Source organism: Mustela erminea, chromosome 12, assembly GCF_009829155.1.
Source record: "Mustela erminea isolate mMusErm1 chromosome 12, mMusErm1.Pri, whole genome shotgun sequence".
NCBI classification, from domain to species: Eukaryota; Metazoa; Chordata; class Mammalia; order Carnivora; family Mustelidae; genus Mustela; species Mustela erminea.
The window spans coordinates 4,588,510-4,614,469 of record NC_045625.1 but is presented as its reverse complement, the minus strand read 5'-3'; the positions used below and the strand labels follow the sequence as shown (position 1 = coordinate 4,614,469).

The 25,960-nt window shown below is 51.7% G+C and overlaps 1 protein-coding gene across 22 annotated transcripts in view; it reads right to left on the bottom strand.

The window, feature by feature from the left end:
• RAPGEF1 (Rap guanine nucleotide exchange factor 1) overlaps positions 1–25,960 on the bottom strand; it is a 134,754-nt gene that overhangs the window by 40,666 nt on the left and 68,128 nt on the right. For 17 of the 22 annotated variants that reach the window (XM_032307913.1, XM_032307915.1, XM_032307931.1 and 14 more), the window contains exons 3-10: positions 25,365–25,478; positions 20,627–20,805; positions 16,105–16,261; positions 4,395–4,483; positions 3,555–3,707; positions 2,973–3,096; positions 2,392–2,575; positions 769–1,260 (exon numbers count right to left, since the gene is read on the bottom strand). In XM_032307913.1, the coding sequence (XP_032163804.1) occupies positions 769–1,260; positions 2,392–2,575; positions 2,973–3,096; positions 3,555–3,707; positions 4,395–4,483; positions 16,105–16,261; positions 20,627–20,805; positions 25,365–25,478 (1,492 nt within the window). The remainder of the gene's footprint in view (positions 1–768; positions 1,261–2,391; positions 2,576–2,972; positions 3,097–3,554; positions 3,708–4,394; positions 4,484–16,104; positions 16,262–20,626; positions 20,806–25,364; positions 25,479–25,960) is intronic. The other 5 variants (XM_032307923.1, XM_032307933.1, XM_032307922.1 and 2 more) reach the window with 1 other exon arrangement.

Genomic DNA, 25,960 nt, shown 5'->3' with positions numbered 1-25,960 from the left:
ACATACATCCAAATGGTGACGGCCAATCCGCCAGACAGATGGAGCAGTGGGCCAGTGGAATGGGGGACGGGGCGGGGCAGAGAGAGCTGGACGCCAGCAGGAAAACAATGTCTACTTGGGAATTTGATGGCAAAGCGACAGTCGGAAAATATTCCAACTACAAACATCTAAAATTTCAGCTCCACCCCCGGACCCTGGTAACAGCATAATTACAAATATGCAGTCTAAGAAACGTCCTCAGCAGCTCTGACCAAGCAGCCTCGAGTTCTCATTCTGTGACAGTCCCTGTCTGCAAACAGAAGGCGGGCAGGGGACGGGGTGAGGGCGGGGCGCACCAGGGACCTCCCTGAACAGCAACGCTGCACACTCTCAGGGCTCCTTAGAAACCCGTCTGTGGGCGCGGTGAGCTCTAACTCAATTCAAATGTCCGTCCCGCTTTACCCAGATGTTGCCGTAATGCTGTCCTGAAGCTGTGACCCTCACTGACTTCTCTGGCGCTGGGTGTTCAGGCCAGACACTCAGGGCTCTTTGGCGGCCTGAGAGCTGAGAGAGGCCGTAAGAGAGGTCGGCTTAACAAGCTCTACAAACCATCACCAGGACCGACAAAACAAGGCTCCCAGAAGTGTCCACATACCACAGGCCCCATCTTTTATGAAATTATGAGGCCGCTCATTTGATTCTGGCCTCACGCTTACATGCTCAGATCAAACGCGCCCGCATTTTAGGTCACAGAGTATGCTTCCTGACAACATCTCGACTAAAGCTTACTGTGTTTGTTTTTCTTCTCCGGTAGAGGAGGCGGTTTTTCCGGGTCACCTGTTGACTCAGGAGCAGTGAAATCACCCACAAACTCGACGGAGGCTGAGGACCCTCCTTGCTGAAAGGGGAGAATAGCAGCAAAGGGCGTGAAGGGGACGGACGGGACCGAGGCTGGGTTCGGCAGGTCGTCCTCGGAGATGTTGTCGTACTGGGAGGGGTGCCGCTCGTAGGACACTCGGCAGCCAGAACTGTCCGTGGTCTGAGAGGCCGCACTCCTGCGCTTCTTCTCGGGGAGGGCGGGCGGCATGTCCGTCTGCTGTCCCGCGGCCGACGGCCCCTCCGGAGGTGCTGGAGGCAACTGGAAAGGATGGCCGGGAAAAGGAGACCCAGACTCTCCCAAGGACTCCGGCAACGGGCTAAGGTTACAGGCCACTTGCTGAGGTATCTGGTCTGCGTTAGAGAGGTCTTGCTGAAGGAACTCATAGTCCGGATCGTAGTGATCTGCATTCACAACAGGAAAAACATGACTGTCAGCCACAGGGCCCTGCAAAAAGCAGCGATCCAGCTCTCTGCTTTATCCGATCCCATTCACTCGTGTGCGACACAAACACGATTTGTCTCATCTCTACCCCGTATTTTATATTCCTCATTCTTCTCCCTGCTTGAACACATAAAAGCAAGCAGGAAAATGACTGTTTGCTACCCTGTTCTTTGTATTTTCCTGTGTTTTTTGAATTTCTTATTTAAAAAAAAGAAAGAAAAATGCGTGACCACTGTAGAAAATGTGGCCAAAATAGAAAAAAAATCATGCACAATCCCATAATTTAACTATAATCTGTTTACATTTTAATGTATTTCCTTAAAAGTCTTTTTTCCCCCTAGGATTCTTTTTTTAAAAAACCCAACTGAGAAAATACCATGTGGGTGGCCTTGGATTTTGTCCGTTGATCAGTATACCGTGACTGACTTCTCAGACTTGCGTGTTATCCCACCACACATACGCACAACTCCTCTGCTTTCCTACCACTGAGTTTCTGGTCTACCACTCCTCCCAGTGATGCTGACATTAATGTCCCTGGATCGAAATCCTGCCCCAGATCTCGAAGACAAACTCTCCAAGTGGAACGTCAAGCTCACGGGACACAAACAGCTTAAAGCTCCGGACAACGCCTGCCCAGCTGGGTTCTGGACTTGCCTCTGCCCCGTCCCCGATATCCTGCCCCCCCACCCCCGCCCACGCCCACCAGGAGGTCAGCACGCGCTGCTCGCTTGCCTTCACCCTCTGTCCGAAGTCGTCAGGGGCTCTCCCCTTCACCGTCCCCTTCACCACCCAGAGCTCTGAGCACAGGTGACTCCCATGTGGGCAAAGGGAACCAGACTGCACACTGCAGATGGACTGTGATGACGACTACCACCTGAGCATCTCCTCCGTCGAGGCACACGGTTATTGCACTCAAACGCCTCACCTCCTTGAGAGAGGTGGATGTCGGTAGCCTCACTCTGCAGACAAGGAAGCAGACTGACTGAGCTGGCCAGGGCAGTACGACCACTGCCTGGCCTCCCTGTGTGACCCCAAAGCAGCCATCAAGCAACGATGAGACAGGAGGCGTGACCAGGATGCCCGGCGCTCACCGAGTGTTTCACAGCTTGTGTTCCGGGAGCACTGGCCGCTGTCCCTGTCCAGAGAGGACAGCTGCTCGTCCGACTTGCTGAGCTTGCCTATGCTGCTGCAGGGGGACAGGCGGGGCGACTCCCCGCCGTACGAGTGGCTGCCTCCTGAGAGTCGCCTCTGTGTGTAACAGTCCACGTCAAAATCCTCATGTGGAGAAAGAAAGACAAGCGCAAGTCACTTCTGAGAAACGGTGGCAGGGCCCAGGGGAGAGGGGTCAGCACGTTTAGTTAGAGGAGACTGCCACACTCCGAAACCGGACGCAACGGCCCATCTTTGATGTAAACAGTAAAAAGCCAGGTCTGTGACTTCCGAGAAAGGAGCCCTGCTGAGTGCTGGGTCTGTGTGGCAAGCAAGCACCCTGGGGCTCATCTCCTCAGATGCCCTCAGGAGACACTCCTAGCTCCAGCCTCTCCACCTCTGCCCCCTCCCCGACGAGGGAACCGTGACAAGGTCCTGTAGTCCTGCCGAGGCCGAAGACCAGCATAATCAGGGCTCCCAAACCCGAAGCCTTCCTCTGCCTTGCCAGACGGGGCTACATTACCTGCCTATTAATTCCAACAGGCAAACTGGAGCCGCTGGTGGCTCGACTCATGGGGGCAACGACAGCCACTCGGGTCGGGGATGGAGCCGACTGTCTTTTCTTGGGCGGCAACGCCGGCGGAGGACTGAAACAGATCAAGAGATCCGATCAAACCGGATAACCCAAACGAAAGCTCTTTATGAAGACGTGAGGATGCAGAACGTGGGAATGTTTCATTATCAGACACTTCCCGTCTACTTCTCACACGTCCACCTCCTGTCCCACTCCACCGCTGCCAAAATAAACCTATCAATGCCAAAAAACCTAAAATTAGAAAAATCCTTTCTTTTCCGTCCATCATAAGTTGTACTAAGGCTAAAAGGCACTCCACTGGGAGTTCTTGGAGCGTGTGGCAAGAGAAGGCTCTGCGGCCAGGCTCACGTCCTCCACAGATGCCTTCCCAAGGAAGATGAAGATTCCAAGGCTTCTAAGGAGCGAGGGGCTGGGTTCCAAGTTCTCACCCTCATGGCACCACCTTCACTCCTACATCCTTTCATCAGATTATGCCTTAGGTACAGAGGGTGCCGAAAATATAAAAATTACCTGTTATCAACCACCCGAATGCCAGGTAACGGGGGCTTGGGGGGTGCAACCTCCTCATCCGTAGAGTCTGGGAGAAGCTCAGTCGACTGGGACAGGCCGGTTGTCTTGTTTAGGATCTCCATCTCTCGATCTGTCAGGGGGAGCTCAGACTGGCTGGAGAATGAGAAACATCTGGGATTACAGAAGGTTACAGAGCACACACAGGTCCTGGGAGGGGCAGAAGGGGGCCAGGGCATGGAAATATTGCGGGCCACCAGGCTGAGGACCTGGAGCCCTGGACACTGTGCCTAGAGCTCCATGGCAGAGGCGGGATTTCGAGTCTGGTTTGATCACCAACACACACAGCAGGAGCCTGGCCAAGTCCCCCTGACCGCATCTCAGTTTCCTTGTCTGTAGGAAGAAATCTCAGACTACGTGACCTAAACGCTCTCCAAATGCTCCAAATTGATCTTTTATATTTTTTTAGGCACTTATGCTAGAACCTGTTGCAAGGCCTTAAAACTGTCCACATGGCCCTCAGTTCACCTTCCTGATAAAGCTAAATGCTCTCAAGCCAAATCCCCCAAACCCAACCCCTCCAAGTTCACTCCAGTGATGAAAGGAAGCTCCTCCAGAAAAGCACAGGCGTAGGTCACATGACGCTCGCACGGTATCCCAAGTCACGTGGACTGTTAGCCTCGAAATCAGGCAACAATTCAAAGTGCACGTGAGCTATGCACACTTTGAAGTGATACGGGTGCCCACCCCAAGGTCGCCGAGAAAGGAGTACAGGCCTCAAACAGCCGCCTACTCCGGCTCCCACTCTCTCCCCAGCGACTGGAGGGTTTAGTCAGAACTCACCCGTCGGGTTTGCAGGCTGGGGAACTGGGTTTCACTGGACTGGTTGGAGACGGATGCCCCTGCTTCTCGATGGTAAGTCTGACCAGCTCCTAAACCCCACACAAGAGAGAAGTCATGAGGCACTAAGAAAGCTCCTTGCTGCTTGGTTTCCCCCACAAGGTAGGTCACTCGTGTGTCCTCCACCGCCTAGTCTCTTTCCGTGCCTACACATTTTCTGCATACTAGAAATGCAAGTACTATTTGACTTAGGTAAGCTGCACGACTTCCCAAAATGTCCCCTAGCCTCCAAAAATACCTTCAGAGCATGTTGAGAAGTTTCAAACGCATAATGCCACTTCCTCTTGGAAGGGGGAAATGACGAACCCCATGGTCTCAGAATGACTACATTCAATACACAAATTAAATCCCAGTGGAACCAATTCCCAGTCAGTTTGTGGTGGGGGAGAGCTCCTTTTTAGGTCCTGAAAATCACTGCATTCTGTAACGTGCAGGACGCCGCCTGTGCTGAGGAGCAAACCTCTGGCACCAGGAAGGTGGTTTCCCAAAGTGAGCTGCCGCTGGGCATGGTGGCAGCTGGTGCACGGGGGTGACCGGCTGGCGTCTTTGTCGAGGGACAGAAAGTTAACAGCGTATCACCCAGCAGAGACGTGACTTAGGAAAATATATATATATATTTAAAGATTTTATTTATTTATGTGACAGAGAGAGAGACATCACAAGTAGGCAGAGGGGCAGGCAGAGAGAGGAGAAGCAGGCTCCCTGCTGAGCAGAGAGCCCGATGTGGGGCTCGATCCCAGGACCCTGAGATCACGACCTGAGCTGAAGGCAGAGGCTTAACCCACTGAGCCACCCCGCGCCCAGGAAAAAATATTTTAATAGAAAACAAAAGAAAAAAGGTCAGGACCTACTTTTTTCCCCAATTAGAATGCAGTTTCCCCCAGTGTGATACGTTCTGATGATCACAAATCCTGAGCCTTTCTACCACTCTCTCCGGTCCAGGTGCCCCGCCCCAATGCTATTTCACTCTTTCTTTCTTTCTTTTTAAGATTTTATTTATTTATTTGACAGAGAGATCACAAATAGGCAGAGAGAGAGGGGAAGCAGGCTCCCTGCTGAGCACAGAGCCCGATGTGGGGCTCGATCCCAGGACCCTGAAATCATGACCTGAGCCAAAGGCAGAGGCTTAACCCATGGAGCCACCCAGGTGCCCCAATTTCACTATTTCTCAGAATACTTTTGCCTAGAACTTGACTTAAACGGGACCACTGTAGTATGTACTCTTCAGCACCCATCAGTTTCTGAACAGCCTTATGGAATCCAGTTCTCATGCCTTAAAACCCAGCCACTGACTGGGGACAATCCGACAGTTTTTGTCTGCTCACAGGGCTGAGCCCACCAGCACTGCTTTTATGACTTCGCACCGCGACAGAAGACACTGTACCCGCACAGCCCCTCCTCACTTCCCCCAGCTCCGCAGCCCCACTCCGTGTCACGATTCCGTTCGTCCTGCTCAGCGCGACAACCCGTGTTTGTGTGTGCACGAGCGCGCCGCTCCTTTTTGTTGCTGAGTTGTATTCCAGTGCAGGGACAGACCTCCCTTTCCTCATCCGCTCTCCTGTTGACGGGCATCTGGATAGGACCTACTTGTGTAGGGGCGGGGGGCGGTTCCAGCTGCTGAAGTTATGGAGGCGGCAGCAAGGGGCGTGAACGGGCAACATGTCCCTAAATCAGCCTGCAAAGCCTCTCTACACTCAAACCGCCACACGCAGGAATCACAACGTAGACAGTAACAACAGAGTTAATATCCTCCCTAGAGCAAGGGTTCTTTTTTATTTTTTTTGTAAAGATTTTATTTATTTATTTATTTGACAGAGAAGGAACACAAGCCGAGGGAGTGGGAGAGGGAGAAGCAGGCCTCCGGCTGAGCGGGGAACCCGATGCCGCGCTCAATCCCAGGACCCCAAGGTGATGACCTGAGCTGAAGGCCGAAGCTTAACCCACTGAGCCATCCAGGCACCCCAAAATAGCCCCCCTTTTAAAAAGATTTTATTTATTTGACAGAGAGAGGAACCATGAGTAGAGAGAGAGGCAGGCAGAGAGAGAGGGGGAAGCAAGCTCCCTGCTGAGCAGAGAGCCTGACGCGGGGCTTGACTGCAGGACCCCAAGATCATGACCTGAGCTGAAGGCAGAAGCTTAATCCACTGAGCCACCCAGGCACCCCAAAACAGCCCTTATTTTCTTGTTTTGTTTCTTTACATCTTGTCAATGTTCTACAGTGAGTATGTATTACTTCGGAAATGCTAATTAAAAAAAGAAAAATGCAGCCAACGGCACACACGGTACGGCCGGAAGCTACACGGCCCGGCCTGTGACAGCCGGCGCCTGTTCTTGGGGAAACAGGAGCAAGAGCTCTAAGAGTCGAGGGCTGGAGGAAGAAAGAACGTTCGTATGCTCCTGTTACCACAACTTAGGAGCCGAACGCGATCTCACGGACGGTGAAGACCAGCTACCTAGCTGGCGGGCACGGACAGCCTAGGACAGAGAGAGGGCGGACAGACGGCGCGCCGAGGAGCGAGCAGGCAGCGAGAGGACGGGAGAGGCGGCTCGTCGGCGGGCTGCACGGCCGAGATCAGAGAGTCAGAGGCTCGCAGGGCCAGGCCCGAGTCCCGAAAGACGCGCCCGCGCTCCCTCTTCTCCACAAACAGGGCGAGAGAACAGGGAGAAGTCTGCATACCTGCATCTGCTGACGTAGGAAAAAAATTCCACTAATTCTTCATTGATTCACGAACAATTATAATTAGAATGTCATCTTTCTGGGGAGGCAGCTGTGTGAACTCAACTAATAAGCAATGGCACAAGAGCCCCGGAATGACGGGCACGAATGTGCAGGCGCGCGCCCGAGTTCCAAGAGGACGACACGGATGGCAGGAGCTCCCTCACTCCGGTTTGCTGGCCTCGGCCTGCAGAGGATGCGGAAGGCGCAGGCAGCCTTTCTACCCCACCAGCCTTCCGGGCCGAACAGTGAGAAAAAGGACAGCCCTAAGAAGGTGCACGTCCCTGGCTCCTGGGGCAACGACCCTAAGCTCACTCAAAGCTGACCGTCCGTTACTTGGCAAGAGCCTGACACCTCAAGCTAATGGCAGAATTTCTGAGCAGGATGTCAGACTTTGCAGTCCTCGTGAGGCACGGTTTGAAAGGACGGGGAAGGCGGTACCAACCTGTGTCCATAGCCGGTGACTGGAAGCAGACGGCTACCCAGTCACTGAAAAGCGGTTTTCAAAAGCCAAAAGGCATTTGGAGAGATGTCTTTCTAAGTGTATCGTACCTACTTTGGTGCTCATTTTATTCACGCTGAAACTGATCACAGGGCTGCTTCTATCTCAAATGACCTTCATCAATTCCAAGTATGAGCTGCGGTGCCCTCGGAAGAGAGCAGCGATCGAGCCCAGCTGCTCCCGCCTTCTCTCTGGCACTAAGACAGGGCTCCTGCCGGCCAGAGCAGGCATAGGCCGCACACAAAAGGGCTCCTTATGAGACAAGCCCATGGGCACCGCTCACATCATACGACTCACTGCCGTGCTGCCCCCACCATGAGGACACCAGACCGTGGCTGATGCCCTCCAAGTTCCCAGACGCTGTCACCAAAAAGTGCCACCCTGCCATCAGTGGCCTGCCGTGCTGACCCCGTCCTCTCGCTGTCACCTTCATCCTGTCCCCTTGTTGTCTATCCTCCATCACTATCTGGCTCTGCGAGAACTCTAGGTTCAGGTCATGACACGGGGCCTCTACTGATGAGCTAGCTCTAGGACAAGTCCTTCACTGAGTCCGCCGGACGCACCGCCAGCGGGACTTCCTGCACTGAAGCAGCAGAATGCAATCACAGGGCGTCCAGGTTTTTTATGCTGACAAAAAGGGACCTTCCCACCCACATCCTGAGTGTGAGGGGTGTGAGGCAGCAACAGAGCCAAACCAGTGTCCTCCCTCGCCCATGCAGTCAGGAACAGGCGGTCCTCTGCAGGCAAGGTGCACGCGGGGGCTGGGTGGTCAGTGACTCCTGGTGTCGGCTCTCAGGGGTTCGGTCCAGCCACAAGGCACTGGCTGGCATTCCTCAAACAGTCTAAAGACGAGGCAGCCAGAGGAGACCTCAAATTCAGTGTGAGAGGAAAGAAAATGAAGACACCGTGTTCATGAGGGTAAGCGAAAACCCCGGTGGTTGTGAAGGTGAGTTGGAAGTACCAGTACAATCTCCAGATGTTTTGTCTCAGAGAAACCCGGTGACCAGGCAGCAGCAATGAGAACAGACGGAGGTCTCCACCTCCAACGCCCAGCGAAGGGCACCCCAGCTCCTTCGAGGAATGGCTGCCTCCAGGTCCGTGTAAGAAATGGACAATAACTCAATAATAAAAAGATAAGCGGATGAAAAACTGGGCAAATTCGAGCAGACATTTCTCCAGAGAGATATATAAATGACCAAGAAGCACACGAAACAGACTCAACATCATTAGCTTCCAGGGAACTGCAGATCAAAGCCACCGTGAGGTCCCACTTCAAGCCCACCGAGACGGCCACATCAAGGGACAAGCGGGAACCAAGAGGATGCGGAGAAGCTGGAGCCGCTGGAACCCGCAGATGCTGCTGGCGGGGCAGAGAGCTGACCCAGCTGCTTTAGAAGACACAGGAAGCAACGCGGAGTCACCGTGTCACCTGGCGACTGTGCTCCGAGGTGTGTAACCAAGGGAAAGGATGATACACATCCACAAAAAGCTGGGTACGGGAGTGCTCGCGGTAGCATTACTCCTTATCACCAAAAGGTAGAAACAACACAGCCATCCAGATGTCCACAAATAAACAAGACGTGGGACAGCCACACAATGGGGTATTATTTGGCAATAAAAAGAACACATGCTCTCACATGGGTGAACTCCGAAACCATAACACGGACAGGAGCTAGTCACACAAGGCCACAGAGGATCCGATTCCCTTAACAGGCAAATCTACAGAGACAGAAAGTAGTCCAGAGGCCACCCAAGGCCGGGGGATGGCAAGGAATGGAGAGCGGCTCTGGGGAGAACATAAAGGATACGAGCTTACTTCCCGAGGGGATAAACATGTAAAATTGATTACGGTGATGGCTGTACAAACTGTGAACATACCCCTCCCAAAATCACTGTATTGTACATTGTAAGTGAGCGAATTCTACCGTCTGGGAATGAGATCTCAATAAGGCATTTCCTGTGCTACCGCCACGCCCAAAGAAAATAACTATCAGAGGAGCCTCGAATATCTTTTCATACGAAAAGGTAAGAAAACTCTCAAAGACCTCTAGGGTCATGCCACAGGGAACTCAGGAAACAGCCCGAAGATGTCTTCAGTGCTCCAAGATGAGGCCTGGGCACCAGGAAGAGTGACAACCACAGTGGACTGGAGCACGACCAGCACAGGCACAGCCATGAGTTCAAGATCGTATCTGAAAAAGCTCGGTTGACTGGTTGTGTTAAAGGATGCTAGGAGGGCACCTGGGTGGCTCAGTGGGTTAAAGCCTCTGCCTTCAGCTCAGATCATGATCTCAGGGTCCTGGAATTGAGCCCTGCATCGGGCTCTCTGCTCAGCAGGGAGCCTGCTTCCTCCTCTCTCTCTGCCTGCCTCTCTGCCTACTTGTGATTTCTGTCTGTCAAATAAATAAATAAAATCTTAAAAAAAAAAAAAGGATGCTAGGAAACACTCACTATTTTGATAACTGGTAAATAAGGGAAGGAACTGAGGTCCGATCCTGCCTTTCCTCTGAGAATTAGAACTCAGAATAACTACAAATTGACGCAGGAAGTCTGCCATTTAAGTGTATCCCAGCTGAGTGATGATGGATTAACGGCACAAAGAATTAGAATGCCATCATTTTGCAACTCCTAATCAATTAATGGATCTAGGCGATAACCATCAATGGCTGCTAACATTGAAAAGGGAAAGATGCCTTCTGATGGAGATGCAGGGAGGCCTAGGAAGGATTCAAAATATGAAAACCTGAATCTGATTCAGCCTCAGTTCTAGGGACAGAGGCACATGCTGAACAACACGGCACAGGTGCCACCAGCACAACCCAGAATGTGGGAGACTTTCAGCAGCAGCAACCAACCCCTTCTAAAAATAAGTAAGTTACAAGGACAAAAACACAGAGAAAAGGGATCTTTAGACATATTTTAATAAACTAGTAAGTATATGAGCTTTATTTTTTTCTAAAAGATTTTATTTATTTGAGAAAGCACAGAGGGACAGGGAGAGGGAGAAGCAGGCTCCCCACTGAGCAGGGAGCCCAATGCGGGACTTGATCCTAGGACCCTGGGATTATGACCAGAGCCAAAGGCAGAGGCTTCACCACCCACTTCACCACCTGTGCCACCCAGGCACCTGATGTGCGCGAGCTTTACTACGTAGGAAACTACATGCTGTGTGCGGGCCAGGTCCAGCTCAGGGCTTGCTTCCTGTGAGGCCCTCAACGTAAGAACGCTTTAAGGGGGGGCCTGGGTGGCTCAGCTGGTTAAGGGTCTGGCTCTTGATTTTGGCTCGGGTCATGGTCTGAGTCCGGGATCACAGCCCCCCCACCCCACCCCTTTCAGGCGCCACACTTGGCAGGGAGTCAAGCTTTTGGCCCTTGCTCTCTGCCCCTCCCCCTGCTCATTCTCTCTCTCTCTCTCTCTCAAATAAACAAAATCTTTAAAAAGTCAAAATGAACAAACACCAAAGAATGTGCAACAGAGACCAAAATACAGCAGAAATCACTGTAGCCTGAGAGGCTTCAAATATGTACTACCTGGCCCCTCGCAGAAGAGCCTGCCTTGGCCTGGAGCTACACACGAAGGCATTTACAGACGTAAGGACAGACAGCTGGGATTTGCTTCCCATGGCGCAGGGGAGTAGGCTGAGGTACAGAAGACTGGCCGTGAGCAGACAACTGTGGAAGCTCTGGGACGGGCCTTCACTGTCCTGTCTTTTCCTCTGCAAATGCTTATAGTTTTTCATCAAAAAATGTAAAATGGGCTGAATGAGGAATAAAAGAGATGGCTTATTTGAGATGTCAGTGTGGTAGTGACAGCTAGTTGCCCCTGCTACCTGTTCTTCCTTATTAACAGAATTTCAGCTGGACATGTCACCAAATTCTGGTCAATAAAATGTGAGTGAATTTCCTAAGGCCTTTGAGGAAGCACCCTTAAATGGAGAAGACACACCTTACTCTCTCTTCCTCCTCGTTGGCTGGAATATAGTCATGATGGATGGAGACTGAGCAGTCATTCTGGACCACGAGGTGGAATCCACGTGCTAAGGATGGCAGGCAGGAAAGGAAGAGGGGAGAGGACCACATCCCTGATCATCGTATGAAAATGTTATTTAGCCTCAGACTACTTAGCAGACTGTGAACATTTTGTACACGAAGGAGAAATACAGTTTTATCTTTTTAAAAACCAGAATTATTTTGGATTTTCTTGTAGTCAAACCTAATCCTAACTGATACGGTCAGAAAAATATTTCTTTTGAAGTATTCCTGTTGTAGGTGAAAATTCTAATACAGAGAAACCTCACTGAAGTAGAGCTGGCTGGCTAGAAAGGGGAACCACACCACTGCCAACGATTTCAGGAAGAACCATCACTTAGAGACCTCAGCAGAGGCCCCTGCCACAGGAGGGAATCATGGCTACAGACCCAACAGGGAAGGACGGACGCTGCTTCTCCGACAAGAAATCCACTACCCCAGCAGCTCAGCCAGTGAGGAACCGCCCTTGCCCTGAAGTCCTGCTTCTCCAGGGGACTTCGGTCCAGGACAGCCGCTCCCAACGTCCTGTCCATAAAGCCACGCTCCCTCCTTTCTTTGTTGGACTTGCCTGTGGTTTTGCCATAGCTTGCATGTCCCGAACTGCAATTCTCTGCTCTTCTCAACTAAACCCATTCTGCTAGTAAAATAATTTTTATTTTTTTAGGTTAACATATACGAAGGGAGTCTGGCGTGGTACACAAGTCCAGTTTTGGGAGTGATGGTTAGACGACGGAACTGCAGGTGTTCCACATTTTCCTCCAAGGCTGTCAGCATTAGAAGGTTTAAAAAAAAAAAAAAAAAAAGTGTGAGTGTAAGTGGTGTGTGTGTTTGGGGGAGCTGGAGGTCAGGGGAAGAGGCCCTCAGTCTGAGAACCGACATCCCTGGGAGGTCTGCAGAGAGGACAAAGCGGAGCCCAGGGCGGTGGGTAAGAGACTGTGCTACAGAGAAGAGAGAAGAAGCTGACAGACGGCAAAGGTAGGGAGAGCTGGGGCGCTGGCTGCAAAAGGAAGACCCGGGTCTCCTGCTGGAGTCTGAGGAGCTCGGCTCCCAACAGCCAGTGCCAGAGAAAGCTCGGGCCTTCACATTCCTTCCTCGGGGAGTCACCATCCTCTCTGAGCCTCGGGCCGCGAGCAGAGCACCTGCCTGGGCTAGGTCGGATAATAACAGCTCTGCCTCTTGTTGACGTGAGAGGCGTGGAGAAGAGCCACACCCACTGTCAAGAACTGGTAAACGTGAGCCGTCCCGGGTACTAAGGTTTCCACGGCTAACAGTACTCACCACCGTTCACTGGACACCTCGCACTTACCAGCTACTTGATGTACATTGTCTTACTCAATCCTTCTTTAGTTCTTCAGGGTAAATATTTAAAAACCTACCGGAAACTCACAGAAGTATCTTGCCCAAGCTTACAGGGCTAACAAGTGACATTTAAATAATAAACTAAATATATTATATAACATAAATATAATAATATGTAATAAATAATATAAATAGTAAACTAAACAAGTAATCCTGTAAAACACTTCTTTAACCTTTCAAAAAAAAAAAAAGGATTCCATTTACAACTGAATGAGTTACTTGAAAGGCGGTGACTCAGTTTAAAGGAACGTGCCAGCACTTCTACAAGTGGGATAAAGACATCCTCAGAAATCTGTGTCTCGTTTCTGTAGGGCCCTGACCCTCCCAGCCAACTGAGGCTCTCACAGCACCAGGACACAGGCTTATACGGTGTGCTCAGCCTGATGGGACACTGGCAGAGAAGCCGGAGGCCAGCCAGCGTGAAAGCAGGGCACGTAGGAGGCAGCCGAGGGTGATGGGGAGAGCCCAGGGCCTGGGGTCCAGCAGGCCCCGGCATGAGGCAGGACCTTGCCCCTGACCACTGTTGGCCCGAGCCTGCTCCCACGCCTGTGAAGGGGCAAGGAGGCCCACGTTCAGAATGGTCATGAGCATGAGGAGGGAAAACGTGTCCGCTGCCGGTACTATGAGGCCCCGGCAAAACACACCAACAGCACAGTCTCTGGACTGTTGCTGTGGCCTGAACTGATCTGAACCCCTAAAGCTTCCAGGACTAAGCCAACTCCTGCACAACCCTCTGCCTTTGGCCTGTTTCTCCCTCTGGGAAGAGTCACTGACCACCCTAAAAAAGGAAGGTCTCCCCAAAAGCCAAGTAAGACCATGTGTCATTTTTGCTTTTATAACACTCATCCTAGTTACAATCACAGATTACGACCTCTGTTGCCCCCTCCCCTCTTCCGACAGACGCGGCATCAGGGCTGGGACTGCACCCATTTTACCACTACATTCCCAACGCCATCACACGGCCTGCGCACAGGCGGTTTTCGATAAATGCTTCCTGAGTAAATGAAACGGAACTGAATTCACAGATCTCATCACCTACAGAGTCTTCCTTCTGGGTTAAGTATTTTAAAAACAACTGAGGAAAAGTTACTTGTTTCCAGACACAGATGCGTTCATAATCTGTCAGTTTCTCTCTCTCCCGCTCTCACTGGTTAATTTGAGAAATCAGAAATGTGTCTTTTAGACATGTCTTTCAATGGACACTGTGGTGGTTTAATGATTCCATAACAGAAACTGACTTGGGAACGTGACAAAGCTCTACACACAGAAACTCCACCTCCTCTGTTTCGGGCATTCTGACTGGTTCTGCACATCTCATTATAATGCGGCAGTAGGAAACCGGAACCATGTCACCTGCAGAATAACAACTTTCAATAACAGCATTTCCAGAAGCCCGGACAGGAAGAGCCAGGGCTGGGCGAGCCAGATCTCTACAGACTCTGAGGAAGCATGGACCCAGGTCACGTCTCCTTCTGCCCTGCCGGCCTCCAAGAGCTGCGGGGAAGATTCCGTGGATCACTATGTCTGAATGCACTCCAAAATCTGGACGGTGACAAAGGTCTTGCACAACAGCCACAATGGGCTATACCCTGAAGTCTCACTGGCCAAAACAGATGACGTGGGACCTCATAAACCTCGGGGAAAGAAGAGGGCCTGGAGCCATCAGAGGAGACTTGCTGCCACGCAGCCAAGCCTCCCTCTAGGTGAACTCCATGACGCTCCCAGCAGATGTGGCAGCTCCTTCCCTAGAGCTGGAGGCAGGGAGCCACCAAGACCTCCCCAATCGACACGGTTCACTCTGGAGCAATTCAAAACATTAAGCAATGCTTTCTTAGCCTTTCCTCTACCGTTTTTACCATGTGTGGGGGCCCCTTAGTCCACTCTCCAGAATCAGAGGAGGCAGCTTTCAGGAATCTGATAGCAGGGTTGAGCAGAGAAAGCACTTCTTACGGACCTCAGCTACAGTTTTGGACTGAAGGGTGTAGAAAGGAGGATGACACGGCTACTTTTTTTTTTTTAATTCCCCCAAGCCAAGAGATTAGTTTCTAAAGCATACACTTAGCACCACAAAATTAGTAAAAAGAAAAAAAAGAAAAAAAAAAAAGAAAGCAGTTACAGTCTGAGTGCTTAGTGTGTGCCAGTCTTTGTTCTAAAAGCTTTATATGTAGAAACTAATATAATACTTCCCACAACCCTAGGATATAAGGCACTATTATTATACCCATTTTATAGACGAGTTAATTAAGGTACAAGTCTTTGAGTAAATCGCTCAACTTCACAGACTAGTAAGGAGTGAACTTGGGATTCAAACCCAGCCAGGCCCCAGACTAGCTCTCTTTCCACTACATAATATGGCCTCACAAGATAGCAGGGTCTCTACTTTCCCACTGCTCACAGCCCTAATCCTGACCCAAAGGCCCTCACTCACTTCATGCTTAATATCCTGCCTTGCTCCTCACCCACTAGGACTTATTATCTCTAAATCAGAGTGTGTCCCACGGACCCCAATTCCAGACCCTCTCCGGCCTTCAGCCCCCACCTTAACTTTAATTCACAATTTCCCACCATGCTGTTTCTGACTTCCCTGGCTAGTAAAGTCACAGACTGCATCAAGGATTTCAAATCCAGACAGTTTCACTTCTTACTCATCTCAATCCTGCTTTTCTAACAAGAATCCCAGTTCTTATAACATGAAAAGATAGTGACTGACTTGCTGAGAATTTTGCAAAAACAATTTCCTCAGCCTTTTGTCTAGCCAGCAAGCACGCACAGCCAGAGCTGTAATATAAAGACTCACTGAAGATTTAATATGTGCTCAGTAAACTCTGACTGCTTCCGGCAGCCTTTCCAGCTATGGAGACGAGCACTCCATTAGCACTTACATTGCTGTGTGAGCCATCTGTACCCGAGAGAAGCGAACGGCTATGGGACAGAGCAGTACACCCACACCGGAGATGCAGGGAGACGTGGTTCCAAGGTGTTCGGTTCGGGAACAAGGTCTTGTGTGACAGACGCCAGCAGGGAGGCTACCCGGCACTTGCATCCTACCTTTACTCCGTCCAGCACAGCCTTGATGACTCCCTTCACGGTTGTCACCGCCTCTTTATCTTCTGAGTTCACACCTTCTAGCATCACTTGGTCAGACCAACGGATGAGGTTGGCGAGACTTTGGTACACTCGGCTATGGCAGGAGGAGAGGGCTGAGCTGGGGGGCAGAGAAGAGTTTGTAAAGAAAATTAAACGTCTAAAGCGACCCTCACCTGAAGCAACTGTTTAATCCAGTTTCTCGAGGACGAGGGCATGTTTCTCCATCTGTCTTTAAGAGCCACACCCCCTTTTTAGTAACACCCCCTACCCCGGGGACCTAGGCCCTTACATCCCACAAATGCCATATGGAGCTTTATATTCTAGTCTGTTATAAAATTTTTTCACTTCCCAAATGGAACATATGAAAATTCCACCATGAGTTTTTATACTTCTTCAAACTTCACACCCCAAGAGAGTCCGGTCTCCGTCAAAGAGCGCCCCTCCTCCGCTCCTCCTCGCTGCTAATCACTGGTCAAAGCACCGTAGGAGTCTTGTTTTCCATCAGACTAACACGTTATATGTGTCACAAGGAGCCCACAGGCTGGATCCGTTACCGCAGCGGCCTCTAGACGCGAGCTCCGACAGGTCTGTACGTCACTAGAACTCCCTCACCGGGCTCAGCCCCATCACCCCTGCAGTTACTCCGCGGCAGACACACCAGAGCAGCGCACTAAGAGCGTTTCAAGACGGCAGATGAGAGGCGAGGAGGCCCGTGGTGGGGGAGGCGTCGACTGCACACTGCGATTAGCCCTCACACCGAGCGCAGGGTCCGGAGACTCCTGGACGCCTCAATGATTGGGGAGGGGAGGCCCCAATGTAGACTTTTTAGATCTCCTACGCATTTTTTTAAAGTTTTTATTTACTTGACACAGAGAGACACAGCGAGAGAGGAAACACAAGCAGGGGGAGCGGGAGAGGGAGAAGCAGGCTCCCCGCTGAGCAGGGAGTCCAATGCGGGGCTTGACCCCAGAACCCTGGGATCATGACCTGAGCCAAAGGCAGACGCTTAACAACTGAGCCACCCAGGCACCCCAGATCTCCTACACATTTTTAGGTAACTAAAGATAATTTTCTCTAGGAATATGGAAAGGATTATTTTTCCATTTTAAATATTATATATTATAAGAGAGGAAGAGCAAAACTATGGAAGATTTGGGGGAGGCCCTGTTCTCCACTTAAAAAAGCAGCAGGGGGAGAAAAAGAATGAGGTAGACATTTAGAAGCCAAAGACAGAATTTTGAGAAAAAGATATAATATTGTAAGATACGATTAAAACAAGCTCTAAAAGGTTCTAAAAGTGCACCCAGGTGGCTCAGCAGGTTAAGCGCCTGCCTTCGGCTCAGGCCATGATCCCAGGGTCCTGGAATCCAGCCCCGCATCGGGCTCTCTGCTTCTCCTCTTCCCTGCCCACCTCCTGCCCCCACCCCGTGCTTACGCTCTCAAATAAATAAAATCTCAAAAAAAAAAAAAACCCACAAAAAACAAACCCAAAACCAAAAAACCCCAAACAGGTTGTTAAAACAAAGCTATTTCCAACAAAAACCCAAACTGAACAGGGCTCTGGCGAGAAGGTCAGTATCCGGCAGGAAGGAGAAAACGGCAACTTCCATCCGGCCCCACAACTCCTCTCGGTGCGCGTTCCAACAGGAGAAACCCAACAGCCAGAAAGAATGAAAGGCAGCTCCTCGGGTCCCATCAGGACCGAGAACAGTTTACCAAAGGGCCCGAGAGAGCCGGGGCTTGTCTGCCTCACAGAATAACAGGAGTAACAAGTGTTTGCTGGACCCACTCTCTTGGGAAGGAGGGCGGTGGGGGGGAGACGAGAACTCAGTCTTCCCTGGGGTGGGACGTGAGGTGGCAGCATCCTGCGGGGGTGGGGTGTGTGTGTGTGTGTGTGTGTGTACGCGCGCGTGCACAGCCAGCACTCCTCGCTTCAGGCAGGGCCAGGTGAGGGCTTTGTGAACAAAGACTGCCGCCTTCTGCCAAAGCGCCCCTGGGGGAATCCCACCAAAGCACCAACCACACTGCTGAACTACTGGCCAGGATAAGCCGAAAAGGAGGCAGAGAGACACTCTTCCGTAACAACTTCTAGCCACACTGAATGGCAACACTTCCCTGAAAGCATCTGACGAATCTGGCAACTGTGTTACCTTGGAAGCAGAATATTCCTGTGTTAGGGGCTAAGACACTCAGAGAGAAAGGGGGGTCCTGGACTGTGACCATGTCCAGTGGACCCGCGGCCAGTCTGCTTCGGAAACAGAGCGGAGCCACGCACACTGAAGGCCAGCACCGATCCGGATGCCCCACTGTGCGGGAGAAGCCCCTGGGCGCTGCTCTCACTCAGCGGCCCAGGGGCCTGTTCCAAGGTTGGTCCACCACTGTCCCAGCACCCTAGGGGAGGGCGACCGAGACCCTGCCAGCTAGGACCCGCCCCAAGAAAGCTCGGGAAGAAGCCAGGAAAGCACGTTCCCAGGTTATAAACTGCACTGAGAGGAATGACAGGACGGAAGAAATTGAAGAGGAAACTTCGAACAGGAGCTATCAAGGCGACCAAGAAAAGTATCAGTTGGTTTTACAAGAATTTCAGGAGGAAAAGTCCTGGAAGTGGGATCAGCCCAGGACGACCTGGGGAAAGTCCTCGCTTATCGCGCCCACATCCAGGCGCTTGCTTCCCTCTAGGAAACGGTTCTAGACATTTTACCGCTAGTTCGTCAATCACAAAATACCTACAGAAATCCCCATAGACCAAAAAGAAAAAAAAAAAAAAAGCCCCCAAAGCAGCGTGCCATTGCTCGATCCATTCCTCCCGTGCTGGCGCGTCCAGAAGGGAACCGCCCGGGTCCAGGAGCAACAGCCCCAGCAGCCGCACACGCTCAGCACGGTTCGCTCGACCCCCCCGGAGAGGCTCAACGCCTGAGCCCCGATTGCCCACAGCCCCTCCGTCAGGCCCCAGAGTGGCCATGCTGTGCGCTACACGACTGCCGTGTCTCCTCCCGTGTCTCCTACCTGTGCCCACCAGCCTCAGGCCCTTGCCTTTCCTGCTCCCCTGCCCCGAAGGCCTGTCCAATTCCTACCTTTCCTTCAGGCCCTGCCCCAGCATCTCCTGCTCTGGCAAGTTCCACTGGACCACGGGCTCTCCTCTAACTCTCCCTCTTTCAAATCCCAACAGACCTTCCATTTGGTACCATAAAATTAGCACCTTATCATCTGTGCGAAAGTTGATTTTTTCCACAGGATTCTAACTCTCCCGTGGTAGGGACCACCTCACGGGTAGAGGTGCAGGAGAACAGGGCATAAAAAGCGAAGCCATCTACTGCCTCGGAGGAGAACCGTGTGGGGCCCTCTATGAGCTGGGCACGGGGTTCACTACCAGGGAGACACAGTCCTCGGTCTGGAGGCCAGCACACTAAGCACTGTGTGTGTGTGTGTGTGTGTGTGTGTGTGTGTGTGGCAACTGAGCAGGGCATGCCGAGACCCTCAGGCTCCTCCTCGGGGACAGCAGCAAGGCCTGGAGAAGTGAGAACAGCAGGAAGGCAAAGCCATACCAATGTTTTCTCTGCCACCAGCTGGCCCGAAGGGGGGCAGCTGGGACCCCAGGGCCGAAGCCCCAAGGCAGAGAGCTTCTTGGAAATAAAGACACTGTTTGCACTATCTCCCAGAAGAAGAAACTACCAAGTTCTGAAAGGGGTTCATAAAAGCTCAGTCTCACTGGGCTCTATGAACAGGAAACCATCTCAAGGAGCTGAAAACAGAGATGCGTTGATCCTGAGCAGGTACCAGAAAAGAAACAAAGCCAGCAGGCATCTGACAGCCTCTCAAAGGAAAAGCGCCTGCGAGGCTCTCACATACGATCACATTTAATATTCCTTTCCTAACAACAGAGACGGGAGCAAGCTGCTCCCAGCCTTTAAGAGGAAAATGCCCTCTAGCAGGAGAAGCGTTCCTCCAGGAAAGCTCCCTGGGAAGAAGGCAGACTCCACGCCACACACCTGGCTTCCAGGGGCTCCGGGCGCTGTCTAGGAGATCCTGGCTTGACACAATGGAATGTCTCATGAATCCATGCTCAAATGGGATTCTTCTCTCTTTTGGCCTAAGCAGCTAAGCAGTCGAGGTTTCTACCAGGCTAGGTATTAGTAAGATGTCATGCTCCCATAAACCCAAGGAAGGGTACTAGCTATGTGTCGTGTCCAAGTCTCAGCGTGATTACTGCCAATGACGCGAGGCAAAGAAACCACCACACATACCTGCGGCTACATCCCTCCCAAGGCAAGAGATCTCCCTCAGTGTCAAGGCCTCATCAGCCACAACCACCTCAACCTTGGGAGAGCATCAAGTCATAGCTGTGGAGGGCGGGGAGAGGGCCCCCTTTCCCTCCCAACATTCTCCCCAATCCCTAGAAGCCTGGAGTTTGAAGTGTCCCCAAACCAAGACGCCCGTAGGCCTCCCTCGCTCTGACACAGCCAAGGACTTTGGCGCAACTTACCTGTGCTGAGTTCGAGGATCACTCTGCACCAGCGGTAAGATGGCCTCCAGCACCTTGCTGGCTGACCCTGGAAGCATCTCCAGGACCTTCTTATCAATAGCCATTTTGTCCACAATGGTCTTAAAGTAGCGCAAGGCACTAACAACTTCTTTCTCTTTCTCTTCCAGCCAGCTCAGGTTCTGAAAGGAAATGTTAAGCATAAGGAGGGAGGAGAGAGATTAAAGGGAGCTATTTTGAGAAAAATAAAGTATGATTTCCTATAAACTAGCTTGACACTGGTGCAAACAGAAGAGGCTTCTTGCTGCAGAAGCCAAGCCAAATTACCTTCTAAGGATTGCAATCAGGATACAGAGGCTAGGCTTGAAGGAAGGAAAAGGGAGCTTGCCCCAAGAAAGTTCACCGAGATCCTCCTGCATTCCCTTCCCAGTAGAGACTGACATGGCCTGAGGTCTTAAAAATGGCTTCTCCTGCTCTACCTCACTGAGATATCACCACTCATCTCATTACGTGTAGGGAGGACTAATTTGCTCACAGCTGCAGAAGCTTAGAAAACCAACAGTTAGATCTCCTCCCGGTGCTTATCTATCCAGTAAATCAAATCCAGAGGTCCCAGGCCTTTCAAAGACCTGAGGGACTATGCAAGATGGGCGGAGGCATTTGTGTTCAAAACCCGTCTTCCCAGGACCCCTCACTGGAGTCCCACATTCAACCCAAAGAGACAGCCCCCTCTCAAGGACATGACATGGCTCTCTCAAAGGGTCTAGAAACCCCAGGGTTAGAAGGGGCGGATGCGCTGGGGTGAAAAGGCAAAGGAGTCTGAGCAGGTGGCAGTGATACAGTCGCTGCTCGGGCGGCAGACGTGAAGAGCACTCAGTCCCTCTGCTCCTGCAGAAAGCCCAGCTAAGAGGAAAACCACATACAGAGCCCTACGCTAACCAGCATTCAAATTCTCATGCCCAAATCTTTTCTCTACGACTACAGGATACCTCGAATCCACAGTCAGTGGGCACACACGCACCTCGGTTCCTTTCCCTAGCCTCCCTCTCTCTTGGCCCTAATGTCAGCAACCCAGGTCCCAGCTGGCTGGCAGGGAAGGGAGATCAGGACCGTCTAGAAAACAGAAGCCCTAGCCTAGTGAAACGGGTTACATGTTCAGTGCAAATTACGACGGCTGTATGGGAGGAAAATTGCCACCTGTGGGCTCTTTGGCATCCAGTGACTACATTAATAAAAGCAACTAAGGGCAAGAAGAACATCCTAGAAAAAGCTGATTTAAACAATAATCTGTAAATAGATGAATCACATATAACAAGAAGTAATTATGATTCGGAACACTAGCTCTCTTCTTAAACGATGGGGAATGTCAGTGTAAATTTATTTAAGTTGCCATGTTTAATGAATGGGAATATCAAAAGACAAATAGACAAATGGGATCAAGAAGTAAACAGCTTCTTTGGTGAGGCAACTTCCACCCTCAATGGGGTACTTCCCCAAAGGTGGTCTGTAGACCCCAAGGATGATGTTTTCTAAGGGGAGGGGCACCCCTTCCCCACCCCCATCACTGGCCACTTTACCCTCACCTTTTCTCCTTTTTTTTCTTTTTTTAACAATCGGACACATTTATTTACTGTATGTTTCCAAGAATTCAGGCTCTTGTTTCCCACCTCATGGACCTCATGGAGATAGGAGCTTTCTGCTCTGCCACTGCCCGCCGGGGCCAGGAAGGACGTGACTATGAAGGAATCACACCCAGACATTAGTGTGACTGAAACCCCGGCTGGCCAGTCTGGCTAGAGGGCCCTGACCTCAGCCCTGCCCTTCTCAGCACACCAGGACATGTCTGGAGCCAGGGATGGTGAAAGATGGGGAGGAGGCAGCAAACATCATGAGAAAATGTGTCATCAGGTTTGCCAGGGAGAAAGGGGCTGACCTGGAGATGGGGGCACCCAAAAGGGGCAGGAGGGCACTTCTGAGCACAAAGAATCTTCCGGTGCTTTGCAGAGATCAAATGAGCCACTGAAGCGCCAGCCTGCGCCGCACTCCTGCTAAGGGAGCCGACAACTTAGCAGCGCCAGGTCCCACCCACTGGGCATCCAGCCAGCTGTGCTCCCAGAACCATCGGCCTCCGAGCAGGGTCCGCCCGCAGCCCCTCCGCTTCTGAACAGCTCCGCACCTCGCAAACGCAGCCAGCGGTCAGAGAGTTTACAGGGAGACTCCCGGACGGAGCTCGTGCTAGAGCTGGGAACCCAAAGCCTTGGCTCCGCTGATGTCACCTGGCTGTACCAGGGCATCCCCTCCTGCTCTGGGGGATGACGCCACTGTCCATCCACAAACCCGGCAACTGCCTGAGGGTCACGGTGCTGGGGGAGGGCCTAGACCCGAAGCCACCACTGGGCTTGAGGTCCACTGGCTTCAGGCTCATCTGCAAAACAGGGAGGCTAATCCCTAACCTGGGTGACCTACAGAGCCTGATGTGGGGCAGTGAGTGAGAAAGCACGTGGAAGTAGTTCATAAAATAAAACCAGATTTTGACGGAGAAAACTTGGGCCAGAGCCCAGACTCTGTATATGAGCAATAAAGAAGCTTTTGCACACAGTTATAGTGAGGAGTAAACAGGACAGGGCCTGGGCAAAGAGAAACCCCCGGGAAGCTGCAGATGAATCCGAATCTGTGACCTCCTGAGCTGCAGTTCCCCGGTATTTAAACAGGGAATGCTGGGGCGCCCAGCTGGCCCGGGCAGTAGGGCATGCGACTCATGCTCTCAGGGTCATGAGTTCAAGCCCCACATTGGGTGTAGAATCTAGTTTAAAAAAAGTAAAAATAAAATCAACACAGAATGCCATGCATATAAACTGGGATTAAAATGAGAACATAAATGGAAATATTCTCTAAGAGGTAAGAGAGCTAGTAACTAATCAATAATGATGAGAGCCAGTGACAAAAGTATTTTCAGACTTCTCCAACAGCATCTTGTAAGACTGACCAACACTTCCACTTCTGCCTGTGGGCTTCTGCTAATCAGGTGTGTACTCACAGTCCTGGGCAGCTGACTTGGGGCAGAGCAGGGTGATTCAACCCTTCTTAAAGGATATCAACCAACAACTAGAGGAACTCTCTTCCCCGGGTGAAGATCGTACCTACAGTCCCTGCCACAGGACGGGCTCTCAGCCGCAGCATTACGGACATCTTGCAGTGGATAACCCGCTGCTGCAGGGGGGCTGGACTGTGTGGGACGTTCACCAGCATCCCCGGCTTCTACCCACCAGACCCAGCAGCACCTGCTTTACCAGCCTAGTGCTGACAACCAAAAATGTCTCTAGACACTGCCAATGTCCCCTGGGATTTGCAGGAACTCACCCTGAGTGAAGGACACTTTCACACTGAATGTGCCCCCGTGCCATCTCTCGGAGAGATGCAGAAAGGGGGAACCGCTCCAAGAACGGAGTGGAGAGACAGTCTCTTATCAGAGGGGACCAGCAGGACACAGCCGCTCTACCCCAGGCTGCCAGCGCTACGCTACCCAGCCAAGGACACTGCTTGGGGTTGTTGTTTTTGGTTTGTTTTTTAGCCAAACTCAGCTCCAAGAGGTTGCTGAACAGAATGAACCAGAAAATGACTGTGCTTCACACCAAGTCTTCTACTTTCCTACTCCGCTGCGGTCCAGGGATTCATCAATCTGTCAAACAACCAACACTTGACCTTCTTCAGCCTCCTTTGGGAAAAAGGTTATTCAACAAGAGACTTTTGGACTTCAGACTTCAATGTTCTCCACTTTTAACTAGAATTTTACGATATTCTGGTCAAAACAAAACCAAAAATATAGGTACACTCCACAAGTCAAGGCCTACGTGTCTATGTAATGGGGCAGCATCTGCCGGCGGTGTCCAAGTGCAGGTGTGACATGCACCGGAGTGTTTGGATGCATTTGTCTATGGGCTTCCTTTTATTTTACATTACTACGGTTAATTCTGCTTCTCTGTTTCGTGTGTGAGTCGCCATCTGGATTTGTAGGACATCCCAACATCAATTCTGGCTCTCATAAAGAGGAAGCGCGGTGCCCCGCCAGCACTGACGAGGGTGTCAGGCGGCCCGAGCTCACCTCAGCTCCACTACCTCTTCCTGCGTGATAGTGGCTAAGGCTTCCTACCTCTACAGCCTCGGTTTCCACTTCTGCAAGGTAAGTTTCCACCTCCCAGGGTCGCTGTGAGTGTTCAGTGAGAGAGTAAGCGCAAAGCACCGAGCAGGGAGCTAAGGCAAGTCTGGACAAACGTTAGCAGCACAAAAGGTGTCCCCGGTTCTCAGTACTTGGTTCTGTGCGTTCTCACCGCACACAGTCTCGCAGATGTGTAACCCGGCGCCTGTCCCAGCAGACGCTCCTCCCTAATGAGTCCCATTCCCTGAGCAGCTCAAGGAAAGAAGAGCGGGTCTGAAGAGCTGAGACTCACCCACCTCCCCCAGAACCCGCCGGACCCAAGCAGTATACCCAAACAACCCCAGAAAGGACCCCCAAGCTTTCGTCACGGAATGCTGAGCTCTCTCCAAAGACCACAGGGGCTTGGATAAACTTCATTTCACCCAAGGCCCCTTGGACTGTTTCCTGAACAGTGAAGCCCACAGCTGCCACCCAACTGAACACAAGGATATTGCAGTAGCTTTTTCCTTCCAGCCCCAAAACCACGGCCCGGGATTCTGCAGTAGAAGGCAAGGCAAACCCAATCGTTCTTAGCGTCACACTGACCTTCTGCCTCTGAGACCTGGAAGCCACAGCACTGGTGGACATAAATTCTACTGCCTGCTGCTCCAGATCCAAGGGGAGAGGGTAGCCCTCTGGTAGAAATCTGTCTGTTGCCTCCTGGAAGAGAGGAAACCTGGATTCCTACAGAGCTTGAAATGGCCATTTGAGGCTGCAGGGGGAGGTGAACGTGTACCGCTGTTCTGACGCGGCCGGCCCAGCCAGCCCTGCTCAGGTGGCCTGTGCTTGAGGACATCCTTGGCCGGGCTTTAAGAATTTGGCATGTTTCAGAGCATGGGCCCTGAAGCCTAATGAAGGATGTTCTGGACGTCACACGCCTCCCTCTAAGTGTGCGTGTGTAGGGCAACGTGGGGCCATCTGGGGCAGGGAGGCAGCACCACGGGGTGTAGACACGGTGGGCCGAGCTGTTTTACGTGCCCAGAGGATGACACATCTGGAAGAGGGGAACTGTTCTAGCCGACTGAGCTCGACTCTGATTAACAGGACAAACACTCACCATCCTACAGGCTCACACTGCGCAAGGACGCTGGCCGTCCCTGCCTGGCAGCACGAACGCTGTGGAGTAAGTATGGAGCAGGTGT